The 16,423-nt window shown below is 39.5% G+C and overlaps 1 protein-coding gene across 2 annotated transcripts in view; it reads right to left on the reverse strand.

Moving 5' to 3' along the window:
* Positions 1 to 16,423, reverse strand: part of PLEKHM3 (pleckstrin homology domain containing M3) — a 180,491-nt gene that overhangs the window by 14,871 nt on the left and 149,197 nt on the right. For both annotated transcript variants that reach the window (XM_036070878.2, XM_036070876.2), the window contains exon 7: positions 15,353 to 15,510. In XM_036070878.2, coding sequence (XP_035926771.1) covers positions 15,353 to 15,510 — 158 coding nt within the window. The remainder of the gene's footprint in view (positions 1 to 15,352; positions 15,511 to 16,423) is intronic.

Below are 16,423 nucleotides of genomic sequence, written 5' to 3' on the forward strand. Positions count from 1 at the left end.
ATCCTGATATAAAGAGTATGTTAAATCCGGCATTATTTTTCTTTCTCCAAATGGCTGTCTAGTTCTCAGTTTCTTTTAAGGAATGTTCCATCTTTTGTTTTGCTAATTTGCTGTGCACCTTTATCATGTACTAAATTCCCATATTACTTGGGTCTATTTGCGTTATTTCTGAAATCATGTTCCGTTGATCTGTCTGTTCCCATGCCAGCACTGTACTGCGTAGTATATAATACATTTTTATATCTAATGAAAACAGTCTCCCTTCATGTAAACAACTTGAGAGGTCAAATTCTACACTGAATAACGAGGAAAGTTTACTGCCACCCATCTGAATGTTAAATAAAAAAATTTTTTGAAATGTATATAATCAACTAATTAAAAAAATTTATAGTGTAATTTATAAGGTTTATCTAAAATGAAAAGCACCTGTGTAAACATCTCAGGTGGTCAAGTACTAATCCTAGCTTTAGATATTTGACTTTTTGATTTTTTTTATCTTTATGTAGTGATAAAGGTATTGTATAAATTTGGTAAGGTAAACTAATAGCCTGTTTACATGTTTATAAAATTAGGAAACATGATACAATTATTTAATAATGTATACACTCTTAGTAATTAAAATTATCCTACCATGCAGGAACCGAGATGTATTACCTTGGGAAAATAACTGCAATACTTAAAACATGGTATACATTATCACTGAACAAAGGAACATGTGACGAACAATGCATGTTTAACAGTCCCTTTCATTCAGTGCGAACATTATTTAGAACATTTTTACTCTGCATATGAGTAAAAATTGGATAGAACTGATAATCATACTAAGAAAACTAGTTATGCTATCTATGTACACAAGCAATAAACAGACATGTAAGACATCTCGCAGTCACTGAAAATGTTCTGTCCTTGAACATGGATGTTCCTAAGACAGGAACAGGGTAGAGAAGGCTAGATGCTAGTCTATCAGTAAAGGAAATTCTCAAAGGCAGTAACGTAGTCGCTCACTGGGGAAAGCCAACGGGAGCCTTTAGCTTAGGTCTGATTAGCAAAGTGCTATGCTAACTTATAACTAAGGCTTTTCTCCTTCATTTCTCTGAACGGTGGCCTGGGTAAGCTCTCCAGACCCCTCAGGGAGAAAAACTGAAGTATGAACCTTGTGGGTAGGGTTAGGTGAGGTGGGGAGAAGGGTTAAGTACTGCTCTTAGGTACTTTCTAAATATTAAGGTTCCCCTGATTAGGTCTCTCTCTTTTAAAACAGGAGACCTTAACTACATTGTCAGGGAAGCTGAAGGAAGGAAAAGTCATCTTTCTTACTTGCTGCTTTGACATTCATTTCTGTCCCTAAGACTCTTGGCTGGTGCCTCTTTCAAGCATTGTATGAAAACCATGTTCCCCCTGAGGTTACTTCAGGCCTCACTATCCCCCTCACCCTTCCACCCTGCCCCCACATCTTCCCCACTGCCAAGGAAAATTTGCCTATCTCTTTTCATTCTCAATTCTGAAAATTTTCTTTCAAATCATTGATGTGAGCTGCTTTCCAGCTAAGTCTTTTAATTTAAATTTCCTTTCTCTCCACCATCAAGGATTCTTTCTAGAAAAAAGTGTTAACTCCTCTTAAAGAAGGGCTTTAATATACTTCAGCTTCCCACCTCTCAAGGCCAAACTAGATTTTTCAATTTAAGTCAGCTCAAGTTAGTGGCTTCTAATGTTGTCTTTGAATCAGTCATTGGCTGGTGACTTGCAAGTCAGTCTATTATTGGTTTTATAAAAGGAGATTCCCACAGTTCTGTTTTTCACATGAATTACTGCTTGTTAAACGCTATCTTTTCCTGTTTTCTCATCAAAAGTTTACAAAATTCTTCCCACTATTTTTGTTGAGAACCTCTCCCCACCATCCTACCACCAACCATCACCAGAAGTGAGACTAGTTAAGGGTACGTGGTATAGTCTTTTGCCCTCCTAAGGTTAGTTTGTGCATTCCCTCAAATTTGAGGCTAGTGTTGTGAGGACAAGGAGAGGCAGAAAGCGGACTGTACTGGGATTCAACAGCCCGCATCTCCCAGGAGCTATGGCTGTGGTGTTGAGTGGGGATGCCTGCTTCCCTGGGGAGGGGAGAGGGAGGGGGTGTATGTCAGGGGGTGGGAGTGATGGGCTGATGACTGCTAAGCTCCTCTCTGACTCTACACAAGCTCTATGCTATGCAGACATAATTGAGTTCAAGCAGTGACTGGGGTAGAGAATGAACATCTATAGACTGCCTTTTCTCTAAGTGCTTTGAAAGCATTAGGAACTGGAAGATGATTATTAATGATAGCTATGGATAGCATATGCTGATGCTTCCGGATGCACCATGGAGTGGTTTAATATTTAGAATACTGAAGAAGTTTAATAAAAACATGATAATATACTTTAGATGCCGAAATGAAGACAAACAAACAAAAAAAGGATTTTTAAAAGACAAGTTTAACAAGATCTTGCTATCTGTCCTCCCATAATTAGTTAGGTGAAAAAAGTCTCACAATATCAAAAACATATACTGACAAAACTAAGTTACTATTGTACCTTTCGTAATTCTAAAGCATAATACAGTTCATTTCAGAACATACTGCTCAGGCTGAAGAGTCAATATTTTTTTGTATGGAAAGGTAAACACTCCTCTCTTCCCTATTGTGTATTCAGGTTACTTATTTACAGTCGCATGGGGAAGGAAAAAACACACACTACAAAGTGACCAAAAAGTTGTTTTGAAAATTAAATTATCTGAGTAGCTTAGCAAGACTCAAGTTTTTGACATTAAAGTTTTCACTGGGCCAGAAAAATACATCTATCCCTAATATATGGTAGAATGCTAGCTATCACTCAATAAAGTAATGTATCTTGGTAATGTCTACATTTAAGTAGACAGTTTCCTTGAAATTAGTTGAAAAGTTATTTAAAATAAAAGAAAATACGTGGAAAAGCACATATTTGAAAAACTAAAAATAAAGCAAACGCTTCATGAATTATTTATTGAGCATTTACTACGTGCTGTTCTAAATGCAGATAATTGAGCAGTGAGCAAAACAGAAAAAAGTCCATTTCCTCATGGAGCTGACATTATTTCAAAATGGTAGACTGAATCACAATTTGCATTTATATCTTAATCCCTATAGGTAAATTGTATCAAAAATAGTCAACCTCGCTGAAAACATCATGACAAACTAGCAAACAGGCTAATATAAAATGCTAAGCAAAGGAGCTGAATGAAGTAAAGTTCTAACTTCTTTGTCTGTAAGAGCTTAAAACAGTGTCATATATCAGCTAGGCAAATCCAGAGGTGAGGGGTGGCTTGTGAAAGGTCACACAGCAAATCAGTGGGCCAGTCTGCCTCTATTTTTAAAATGGATCTTAAAGACTTTAGAACCAATAAAACTTTTTTCCTGTTAAAGTAGCTGCCAATTAAAGCTTATCTATCAACTTATTCTGATATGATGTGATAAAAAAGCTGGATATAAAACCATGTATTCAATATATTGTCAATTTTATTAAAAAGTAAACATGCATACATATGTATGGAGAATTTTCTTCTTGTACTTTTGGTGTACTTTTCACATTTTCTATAATGCACACCAGTTCTATATAGTTAGAAAATTACAACACGAGTTAAACAATGATGAACATTACCCCCTCTAATCAACAAAAAAGTAGGCTGTCAGAAATGCTTAGCGATAAGATGATTACACAGTATTAACCAGACACCTAACAAGAGGCTTGGTAAGAAATGAGTCCAGGTGGAGATGCTAGCCATCTATTCAAGTGACCAAGTGGCTTCAAAAAACAATGGCAGCAGTCTCACGGGCGAGGACTGCCTTTATAAATGCACTGTATTTATAAAGTGGCTTAATGGCATAAAGGGTCAGGTCAGCCCTGAGGGTTTCACAGAAGTCTCGTCTGTGTTAGCAGACTTTCTGGAACATTTTGACATGTGAATATAGGAGCCACCAGGCCAAGGTGAAATGTTATTTACCAAGTTACTCTTTGACCAAAGTTTAAAAGCCAAAAAAACTAGCATTGTGTTTGAGGTTTTTTTTTTTTTTTTTTTTAATCAAGGAAAACCTTCACTGACACAATAAATACATTTAAGAGCAGGCGGTCATGCAGCCTAAGAGTAGAATTGCCTCTTGGTAAGTCGCCGCTCGGGCTTCTGCACTCACAAAACCTGTGAGCTTGCTGGGCTTGAGTTTTTCTACCCCCCCCACCCCAACCCCGTGTCTGAATGTTCTCCATAGGCTTTTCCATCGCTGTTAATTTATGACCCTAGAACACAGGCAGGGATCTCATCCTTTCTCATCAGTGTTAGGGGACATGGAGGAAGTTCCTCACTCTGCCCCTCTTCAATAGCAGAGAGAGGAACAAGCACTAAGCGGATGGAAATGAATGGTTCCTCAGCAAAGGTACCGAGGAAGAGGCGTCTGAACTTTCTCTCGCCGGTTCAGGAATCCCACACCTCAGCACAATACTCACTGAGTGGCTGCTTCCCAAGAAAAGCCACAGAAAGGAAATATCATTAGGGAAGTGTCCCTCCGTGGAGCCCGGCCTGGGCCTCGCCAAGGCTGCTGTGTCTATTGTTGAACAGGATGTAACCCGCCCGCCAAGCGCCGCCCACAACCCTGCTCAGGAGGTGAGTTGACACTGTTTGTTTTGGAACCATTTACCAACAAAGGAATGTGTCAGGCTGCTTAGTGAGAAAAGGGTATGTAATGTATGTGTATTTGCGTCCAGATGAGGGAATAATCCAGGTATTCAGTCTGTTTGTGCAAGGACTGACAAAAACGAAGGCTGAGCAAATAGGAAGCCACAAGGAAAGACCAGCTTCTGGGCAGTGCTTCTCTCTCATTCGCCTCTGGAGTTTTGTTCTACTCCCCAAGCCCTGCCAAAACATTCCTGCCTAAACATGAAACTCTCTTTCAAGAAATGACCAACTGTAACTGGCTCCTCGAAAAAGGGAAGAGCCTTTGTTAAGGCTGCTGGCAAATCTGGGGTTTGGTGATTTTCTAGGCACCTAAGTTAAGCGACAGCTTTGGGCAAAGCCCTCTGCCTTTATCCTCCAGGGACGAATCAAAGGGTCACAGAACACATAGCTCTTAGTGGACCGCTTAAGTTGTGCTGAGAAAAACCATGCATCTCAGCATCTTCTAGGGCAAGAAGTAATTCTATACTTTGTAATAAAGCGGTTGCTTTCTCTCCTTTAAACAAACCTTTATAAGGTTCGACGACTATTAGCTATTGGAAACTGTGTGCAAGAAGCTTGAGGAAGTGCAGAAAGTGCCAAGGCAAAGACCAAAGTCCAGGCCCCAACAAGCTGAGGTCCTCAGGGACAGGGCTGTGTGGATTGCCATGAAACATAAAATGACACAGACCAATTCACAAGGGCACTGGGAGGAGCCTCTATGTTCTTCAGTACAAGCTGGGCCTTTCTGAAATTTGGCCAGATGGATGAAAGCAATGGGGCTTGGACTGAGTTCTTTGGGTGGCCTTCTTTTTCTGTAAGTTAACCTAACAAAATCGGTTTTTAAAATGAAACTCACTTGTTATGGATTTTTCTATGAGGCCAGTGATCATTCTCAATAGACATATGTAGGAAATGTTCTTGAAATGGGTTCAAATTGGACATGGTGTCAGAGTATGTTAACTCAACTGGTAAGAGTTTGGTGTTGATAAGTTCAAGGTCCTGAGTGCAATCGTTATTTCTTGGAGGAAGGGAGGGAGCGATCAAGTACTCTACCTAAAGAAAAACTGGCAAGTTATGCTCAATCTGCTTCTCCAAACCCTAGTGCTTCAAAAAACACAGGACCCTTTTAGAACAGTAACCGCTGAGCTGCAAATGACCTCCCCCCTCAACAGGAAGAACACCTCCCTTGGATGCCTTCCCAGGGGCAAGTGAATGTTGGGGACCTGGGCAGGCTGATGCTCATGACACAGAAATACTTTAAACAGAGGTCAGTTGCTTCAACTTTACAGATAAAGCTTACATATAAAGTAGTGAATTCAGACTTTCACTTTGCTCCTCTATCTTTGCAAGTATTTCCCCCCAGTTTTATTGAGATATAATTGACATAGAATATTGTATTAGTTTCAGGTGTACAACATGATGAGTTGGTAGGCGTATAGATTGCGAAATGATAACCACAGTGTTTAGTTAACATCCATCATCTCGTGTGGTTAAACATTTTTTTTCTTGTGATGAGAACTTTTAGGATCTGCCACTCTCTTAGCACCTTTCCAATATATGATATAGTACTGTTATCTTTAGTCACCATGCTGTACATTACATCCCAGAACTTATTTATCTTCTAACTGGAAGTTTTTACCTTTTGACCACCTTCACCCCCTGCCTCTGGCAACCACAACTCTGTATCTACATGTGTGGTTTTTTTAGATTTAACATATAAGTGAGATCATAAAGAATCTATCTTTCTCTGTCTATTTCAGATGATGCAAGTATTTTAAATTTTCTTAACTAATCAGTTTATTTAAAAAACTTTGTTGGTGTTCTTAGTGAATGTACATGATATGCTAGGAGAGCTGAACCAAACAATAACTATTTATGGAATGCCTACTATATGGAACACACCAGATTCAGTGTTGAGTATAATCTTCTTACAGTATACCTACACCTAAATACAGCCCAAAATAGTATAGGGGTCATGAAGTCTTGAAGGGCAGTTTTCCATATTGGAAAACTTGTGGGGATGATTTGTATGTCACATGAAATAATTAACAAAGCCAAATGGATCAGACAGGATGGAACTGATTTATGATAGTTGGTATATATATGTATACATTTAAAGATTGTATTTATTTATTTGGCATAGAGAGAGCCAGAGAGCAAGCACAAGCAGGGGAACGGCAGGCAGGGGAGGAGCAGACTCCCTGCTGAGCAAGGAGCCTGATGGCGGGACTTGATCCCAGGACCCTGGGATCATGACCTGAGCCGAAGGCAGCTGCTTAACCTACTGAGCCACCCAGGAGCCCCGATAGTTGGTATATTTTGTAAGTTCCATGTTAAAATGCATGCTGAGTGTTTTTAAGATGCAATATTTATGTACTTGTGATCTGGAAGCATTTCAAGATTCAGGAATGACATCTTCACACAAATGTGTGCAGGAGGATGGTCTCTGTAGCAGCAAGAGCAGATTAGTGATATGTAGAGATGTCAGAAAGAAAGCTGGATAGGAGGCAATTTAAGGGTTTAAAAAAAAAAAAATCTAAGTCCTGGGTCACTCTGTGGATATATGTGACTCTTTTTTTGATTTTATAGTCACTGCTTTCCCTTAAGTCTTAGAGTGGTATCAGTCTACTCTTCTGATTTGTAATTCGGAAGTTAGAGCTTTTATTTCTTATTCTCAGTCAAGGAGGGTATGTTTGGTCACTTCTCTTTCTTTAGGATGTGGAATTTTATTGCTGTTTTAACAGAATGTTTATCTCTCTGAGAGCTGTGCTTTCCTTTTTCTAAGGGTGTAAATGTTGGATTAGGCTTAAGTTCTGTGATTCTGGATCTTACTATTGTATTTAAAATCTTGTAATTTGGATTTTAGTGTTTTCCTATTTAAATCAGAGAGAGGTATGTAATTAATTTGTGTTGGAGAAGAAAGACTACCTCAATGTGAAACTGTGGGCATTATCGTCTGAATGGAGGTGGGGGTGATGGAGCAGCAAACGGGGGCCTGCCTACTCAGCCTGAGTAAGGCACATTGTCAGCTCCCACAGGCCCCCCTGGACCTCGTGACCGGCCTCGCAATGTGCAGAGGAGGGAGCTCCACTGTGGTCTCTCTCCACACCCCCTCCCACAGTCCCTCAGCCATTTTACCAAAGAAAGGCCTATCTTTCCCCCACCTTAATCTAACTCTGGCCTACTGCTCCAAGTGTAAAAACTTTCAGGATGGCACATATAGGGAGAATGCAAAATCACAGTTTGGGGGGAACTTTCTTGGGACATAACTTCTTCACAATGTCTTTTAGGGGGTATACTGCAAAAATTGTTTGAAGACTAAAGGTACAGAAGAAAGGTGATGGATGATGGAAGCGTGGATTTTGGAGTCAGATGTATTTGGGTTCCAGTTTTGGCCTTATCTCTTGGGTCAAGTTCATTGCCTCCTCTGAACCTAGGCTTCCCCATTGTTAAACGGAGGGGACAGTATTCCCTCAGAGCACTGACCTGAGAATGAAATGACGAGATATGTAAATTGCTGGCACCAGTACTAACACGTATTAGTGCCATTTCCCTACAACCCCAACACTTTCTCTCAGTTGGTCAGAGACAGTGCTCTAAAAATTAATACTAGGACTATATTTTTAAATGACATATTCATGAAGCTTCCTCCTGCATAACAATTAATTCAATAAGGAAAAGGAAGTCTGAGGAGCTGACCAGTGTTGGACACATGGTCGCAATCAAATAAGCATGTTAAAACCAAGTATATTCTAAAACTGAAGTATGTAAATCAGCACTTTAGAGTTCAACATAGAGCTCTCTAACAGTTGCAGGAAATTGTGCGACTGCTTTTTCCCCTACAATGTCCATGACTCCTATGGGTCATGCCCCTTCTTGGAGCTCCAGGTCCACCCCCTAGACCGTGGATCCTCCAACACCTCAACACAACTGCCTAATGACTCAGTGTCTCTTAGTAGAGACTGTCAACTTCGTGTGAGCGAGGAGCATGCCATGTTCACTGTGGGTCTCCAGGGCCCAGCCCAGTGCACACAGTATGCTCTATAGATCATTTATTCAAAGAATGGATCGTTCCAATGCTCGTGGAATGTTTTTTTACTGAGTGGTAATTTTGCTGTTCAAATGATATTTGAATCTAAAGGGATATTAAGTATATTTCTGAGGACACAGAGGTGCTGACTTTAGCAAGGTGGTCAAGGATACGTGGTGACGAATTCACTAAATACATCATATCTAAGATTTTTACTTACAGATTTTTAAACATGTCTTATTATGGAATATTTCAAACATATTCAAAAATAGTATAATAAACCCCTGTCACCTAACTTCAACAATTACCTTTCATTTATATCTACTCCCTCTCCCCCACTGTCAAATTATTATTTTTTGCCACCATCAGATTATTTTGAAGCAAATCCCAGGTATCACATTACTTTACCTTCAGTTACATGTAAATTTTAAAAATTACCCCACTATTCACATTTATTTTTATTTAGCACATTTATTTATTCAGCACATCTTTATGGACATGTTTTCAATCTGCAACTTGATTTCTTTTCTTTTTTTTTTAACGGGAGGGGGCAGGGCAGAGGGAGAGGGGGGGAGAGAATCTTAAGCAGGCTCCATGCCCAGTGCGGAGCCCAACATGGGGCTCAATCTCACAACCCTGAGATCATGACCTGAGCTGAAATCAACAGTCAGACACTTGACTGACTGAGCCACCCAGGTGCCCCTGCAACTCAATTTCTGATTAAAGTTTTCCTTTAATAAATCTTTTATTTGTGTTTGTTTTTGTCCTTTCCCATAGACTTGCACGAACTGTTCCCAGTGTTTAACTGGAAACTGAACACCAAGAGAAAGCATTTCAATGGGTTCCTGGAAAGTATTATCAAACCTGGAATTCCAGGGAGGCTGGTCAGGACTCCTTTGCTCTTAGACATTTGTCCAAGCTTAGAGAGTTGCATCTGACCAACACAGAAACAGAAGATTTGTATTCCTTCTTGCTGGGTAAAGGGCTCCCTGAACCCACAGATGTGCTAATGTGGGCATTCTGATTATAAGAATCTGGCACCCATGCCTATGGCCACAGCTATCTTAGAGGAGTGATTCTTTCTTTTGGCTATGATGCAGAATCACATGCGGAGCCTTTTTTTTTTTTAAGAGTTTATTTATTTATTTTGACAGAGAGAGAGACAGCGAGAGAGGAAACAAGCAGAGGGAGTGGGAGAGGGAGAAGCAGGCTTCCCAGTGAGCAGAGAGCCCGACATGGGGCTTGATCCCAGGACCCCGGGATCATGACCTGAGCCGAAGGCTTAGCGACTGAGCCACCCAGGCGCCCCACATGGGAAGCCTTTGAAGATAGATTCTCAGAGTCAAAAAAAAAAGAAAAAAACCCAACGAGTCTCACAGGAGATTCTGGTATGTAGTCAGAGGGCAGCATCTCTCCCTAGTCATGGGATAAGTCCTGGGACTGAGGGCTTTAAAAAATGTGTGTGCAACCTAGCGCCCTGATGTTGGTTTCATATTCTCACTAAAAGGAACCCTGGGCTCCTTGGAGAAATGGCTATCTCTAGGATTAGGGCAAGAAATGTATATGATGAGGCTGGAACATCTGGTAGCACAAGAAAGTATGGAAATGATCAAAATCAAAAACTCCACAATGATATGAGTGTATCAAAGTGATGCAGGAGCCAGCTGCAAGAGCTGGATGGCCAAAGCTGGAATAGTTTGAGCAACAAAATAATCTTGCTTATAACCCAAAATGTAAAATAAACATGCACATGCCCATGCTGATACGAATAAATACTTTGAAAAAATAAATGGGAAGAAGAGACAAGTCACTCAGGGCAGAATTCCAAATAATTTTGTATAAACTCCACTCCCAAGGGAAGTGGAGCATAATCTTCACTCCTTAAGTGTAGGATAATATGGAAAAGGTGGGGCAAGAAGAGTTCCTTCCGTGAAGAAACCTGACACAAACACTGCAGTGGTAAGTCATGTTGACAGTATGTACCCGTGGCCTGATGTGATGAGAATGGCACTTTATGTCTGTGGTCTTCCTCCCCAAATCTGTAAAACCCAGTCTAATCGTAAGAAAAACATCAAGTCTATCCCCACAGAGGGATTCTACAAAATACTTGGCTAGTACTCCTCAAAACTGTCAATGTCCTAAAGACTAAGTCTGAGAAATTAGGTAAAAACTAAGGAAATCTGAAAAAGCTATGGACTTTAGCTAATAATAATGTATCAACATTGATTCATGAATTGTAACAAATATACCATATTAATGTAAGATGTTAATAGGGGACACTGGGTGCGGGGTATATGGGAATTCTCTGTACCATCTTTGTGATTTTTCTGTCAATCTAAAATTATTCTAATGAAGATTATTAACATTGATCAGCTTTAGTATTTGAGGCAACTGTTTAGTTGGATGCACTGTGGTGTTTTTTTTTTAATAGACTTTATTTTATTTTTTTTAAAGATTTTATTTATTTATTTGATAGAGACAGCGAGAGCAGGAACACAAGCAGGGAGAGTGGGAGAGGGAGAAGCAGGCTTCCCACTGAGCAGGGAGCCCGATGTGGGACTCGATCCCAGGACTCTGGGATCATGACCTGAGCCGAAGGCAGCCGCTTAACGACTGAGCCACCCAGGCGCCCCAATAGACTTTATTTTTAAGGACAGTTTTAGATTGACAGGAAAACTGAGCAGATAGTACAGTTTCCATATTACTACCCTCACCCCAGTTTTCTCTATTATTGACAAGTTGCATTAGTGTGGTAAATTGGTTATAATGAATGAACCAATATTGATACATTATTATCAACTAAAGTCCATAGTCTAAATTAAGGTTCATTCTGTGTTGTACAGGTCTAAGGGTTTTGACCAATGTATAATGGGCAGAATAATTTTACTGCCCCAAAAAATCTCCTGTGCTTTACTTATTCATTTTTCCTTATGTACTCCTGAGCCCCTGGTAATCACTGATTTTATTTTTTATTGTCTCTACAGTTTTGCCCCTTTCAGAATGTCATATAGTTGGACTCGTACAGTATGTAGCCTTTTCAGACTGGCTTCTTTCACTCTGTAATATGCATTTAAGGTTCCTCCATGTCCTTTTGTGGCCTGAGAGTTTCTTTCTTTTATCACTGGATAATATTCCATCGCATGGATATACCACAGTTTATTTATCCAACCACACCTGAAGGACATGTCAGTTGTTCCCAGGTTTTGGCGATTATGAGTAGACCCACTATAAACATCTGTGTGCAGGGTTTTGTGTGGACATAAATTATCAACTCACGTGTTATTTAGAAATACATTGTTTCATCCCCAAATGTGTTGGGATTTTGCAGGTATCGTTCTTTTTTTTCTTTTTTTTTTTTTTTAAGATTTTATTTATTTATTTGACAGAGAGACACAGCAAGAGAGGGAACACAAGCAGGGGGAGTGGGAGAGGGAGAAGCAGGCTTCCCATTGAGCAGGGAGCCCGATGCGGGGCTCGATCCCAGGACCCTGGGATCATGACCTGAGCCGAAGGCAGACACTTAACGACTGAGCCACCCAGGCGCCCCTTGCAGGTATTGTTCTGTTACTGATTTCTAGTTTAATTTCATTATGGTCTGGGAGCGTACTTTGCATGATTTCTATTCTTGTAAATTTGTTCAGATGTATTTTATGGCCCAGAATATGGTCTCTCTTGTTAAAGGTTCCATGTGAGCTTGAGAAGAATGCATATTCTGTTGTTGCTGGATGAACAACATGAATTGGCAGAGACGTCAATTAGATCCAGTTGACTGATAGTGCCTTTCAGTTTAACGATATGCTTAAACTGATTTTCTGCCTGCTGGATCTGTCAGTTACTAACAGAGGGGTGTTGAAGTCTCTCTAATAGTGGATATATATGTATAGTTGTGGGTTTGTTTCTCCTCGTAGTTCTATTAATTTTTTGCTGCATGTATCTTGACTCTGCTCGTGCACGTTAAGGAGTATTGTGTCTTCTTGGAGAACTGACCGCTTTATCATTATGTAATGCCCCTCTTTATCCCTGTGTGAAGTATTGGTATTATTTCTTTAAATATTCAACAAAATTCATCGGTGAAGCCATCTGGCTTCTTTATGGGAAGATTTAAAAATGACTAATTCAGTTTTTTTACTTGTTATAGGGCTATTCATATTTCTATTTCTTCTTGAGTCTGTTTTGGTAATTTGTCTTTCTAGAAATGTATCCATTTCATCTAAGTTGTCTAACTTGTTGGAATAAAGTCATTTATGGTATCTCTTTATAATTCTTTTAATTGCTTTTTCCTTCCTGATTTTGAGTAGTTGTGTCTTTTCTCTTAATTTCTTGTTCAGTCTAGCCAAAGAGTTGTCAATTTTGTTGATTCTTTCAAAGAACCAACTTGTGGTTTCACTGATGTACTCTTTTTCTGTCTTCCATTTCAATGATATCTGCTCTAATCTTTACTCTTTCTTTTCCTCTGCTTGCTTTGGACTTAGTTTGCTCTTTGTTATCTAGTTTCTTAAAGTGGATTTTTTTGGTAATGGATTTCAGACCTTTCTTTTTTTTTTCTGACATGTTTTTCATGATATGTTTATAGCTATAGGTTTCACTCTAAATACTATGTTAGCTGCATTCCATACCTTTTGACATTTTATATTTCATTTTCATTCATTCAAAAATATTTTAAATTTCTCTTGTAATTTATTTCTTCTTTGACCCATACGTTTTTAGTGTGTATTGTTTAATTTCCAAATATTTGAGGGTTTCTCAGATTTTTTTCTATTGGGGATCTTAATTCAATGTGTCAGAGAATATACTTGGTATGGTTTCAATTTTAAAAATTTATTGAAACTTGTAGGGCACCTGGGTGGTTCAGTCAGTTAAGTGTCTGCGTTCGGTTCAGATCATGATCCCAGGGTCCTGGGATCAAGCCCAGAATCGGGTTCCTTGCTCAGTGGGGAGTCTGCTTCTCCCTCTCCCTCTGCCCCTGCCCCCTGCTTGTGCTCTCTCGCTCTCTCTCTTGCTCTCAATAAATAAAATCTTTAAAAAAAATCTGAAACTTGTTTTGTGACCCAGCATATAGTTTATACAGTTGGAAGCATTTTTTAATTTAATTTTAATTTTTTTATTAAATACTTTCAATTGTGATATAATATATATATCATGAAATTCATTCTTTTAAAATATACAATTCCCTGATTTTTAATGTATTCACAAGACCTTGTAACCATCACCACAGTCTTATTCCAGAACATTTTTGTCACTCCTAAAACAAATCTGTACCCATTAGGAGTTACTCACTTTCCTTTCCCCGATGCCCCAGGCAACTACTAATCTACTTTTGGTCTCTATAGATTTGCCTATTTGGGACATTTCATATACACAGAATATAAAATATGTGGCCTTTTGTGTCTGCCTTCTTTCACTTGGCATAATGTTTTTGAGGTTCACCCACACTGGCAGCATGTGGCAGTCAGATTCCTTTTCAGGCTGAATCATATTCCATTGTATGGATATACCACATCTTGTTTATCCATTCATCAGTTGATGGACATTTATGTTGTTTCCACTTTTTGACTACTATGAATGCTGCTATGAACATCTGTGTACAAGTTTTTGTGTGGTGTACGTTTTTAAGAAGTCTATAATCTCTAGGCTATGAGTTAAGTACCTGTACTCAGGAAACGAGGCTGAAGTGTGTGTGTGTGTGTATGTGTCTTTCTGTGTGTGGGGCCAACCCAAGTTCCTGTATGTTTACAAAGAGTCTTTGGGTTTAAGAAGAGGCCAGAAGGGCTGAGTCAACTCTTAATATCGTAGCTTCACCCTACATGCTTCAGACCTCCCTGGCTACATGCCTCCCCTTCTGTTCTGAACCACAGAGTAAGTGAGCCCTGCTGGGTGGGAAATGAGGCATGATTTCATGGCCAAAGAAGCCAGTGCACAGACACATAAACAGTATATATTTCTAGGATGCTTTTGGAATGAAAGGAAAAGTGATATGTATCATTTTGTGATTCAAGAAAAGCAATAGTAAAAACCCCACTCTCAAGTTAGTGCGGGAAGAAAATCATCCATCAATCAATGAATGTGATGATGCCCAAATATTACTTTGGTTAGAAAAATAATCCCACACAAACTCCCACTTTTCTCTCCTTTGGATCCTAAAACTTTCATCACCACACTACAGCGCATCTGTGGAGAAAAGCATGTGGTGAGCCAGACAGCTGTTCCCCCGGGTCTTGTAGTTTTATGCCTGGCGGTCGGTCCAGTTTTAGCCTTGCTCTCAGACTGCGATTTCCCATTGCCTATCACTTAGCCCTGAAGTATTGTGAGGATTCTTCCTCCCTGATCTTCATTCTAAAAATGAATCTGAACGCTCTTCATTACCTAAGAAGGCAGAGATAGGTGATGTTTCTTTGCAACTCTGTTATCTCATTCTAGATAAAGATAGTGAAGTGAGTTGGGAATAAATATAGGAAACCAAAGGGTAAAAAATGTTCTCCAAGAATAAGGGAAATCTGATACAAGCGAAGAGACAGAGATACAGTACAAGACTAAAAGTTGGCCAGATCTGACCAAATAAAACTGCATGTGACATATTCAGGTATACTTTTATAAGACAAGAGATTCTGTACCTGCTTGTTGAAATATCCTCAAAAGGGTAGAGGATCTCTCCATTGTTACAGATTTCACAGATGAACCCCTTCTGGCTACAAAGACTGCAGCTGTACACGTGTGAGGTGGCAAATTTAATGACCTTGCCCAAGAATGGAGCCAGCTTCCCCTCTATCACCTGCAGAAAGAGAAATGGGACAGGGAAGCAGATCCATTGAGAACAGAAGTCTTGCAGACACAGGAAGACTGGAATTCCTTTCCTTTACACAACAGGAAAACCTCTAATTATAATTTCTCAGCAACTCTGAGGAAGAAAAGACATAGTATTTTCACTCCAAAAGAACTCTCTGGTTTAAACCACTGGAGATTGGGAAATGAAGATGTTGAAACTTCTTTTGTATTCCTCTTTCTCTGTAGTGTGATATAGGGGATTGAGGACCAACAAATGGGGAATGCTACTTTATAGACCAACTTACCGTTATGGTGTGGTATAAGAAGGGTGTGGTGGATTTCCCAAAATAGAAAATGTACAAGGTAAATATTAATGTAGAATTTTATGTTGTAAATTCAATAATACCTATCCTCTGATGAGTTAATGGTATAGCTTTTTTGCCATCTCCCCCAAAACATGTAACAAACGTGGAAAATGAGGTTTCCCTTGCTGCTGCTAAGTATGTTAACATAAAGAGGTTGTGATCTGACAGTCTAAGAGCCACATTCAGCCTGAGGGTTTTTTTGTTTTGTTTTGTTTTTAAATCTCTCAGTGTTTTAGAAAATGAGCCAATTTGATAATTGGGAGATTTCACAGAAAAATCCAGAATTTTGGCTTCTTTTGAAAAATCATCAGATTTAGCAAAAGTAGGCCTGAATTCCAACATGATGAGGATCCTGGCTGTGAGTAGGGGCTGCTTGCTCCTACTGAGGCACATGCTCTGCAGTCCACAGTTGTCCCTTCTAGGTCCTGCTATTTTGCATCTGTCTGCCTCCCACCATTACCTTACCTGTTGCCCTGCAAACATCCATGAGTTTGGAACCAATGGTTAGTCAGATCCCACCTCACTTAACTAATACTGAATGGGCTTCAAAGACTT

The sequence above is a fragment of the Halichoerus grypus genome, chromosome 4 (assembly GCF_964656455.1).
Source record: "Halichoerus grypus chromosome 4, mHalGry1.hap1.1, whole genome shotgun sequence".
Classification (NCBI taxonomy): domain Eukaryota; kingdom Metazoa; phylum Chordata; class Mammalia; order Carnivora; family Phocidae; genus Halichoerus; species Halichoerus grypus.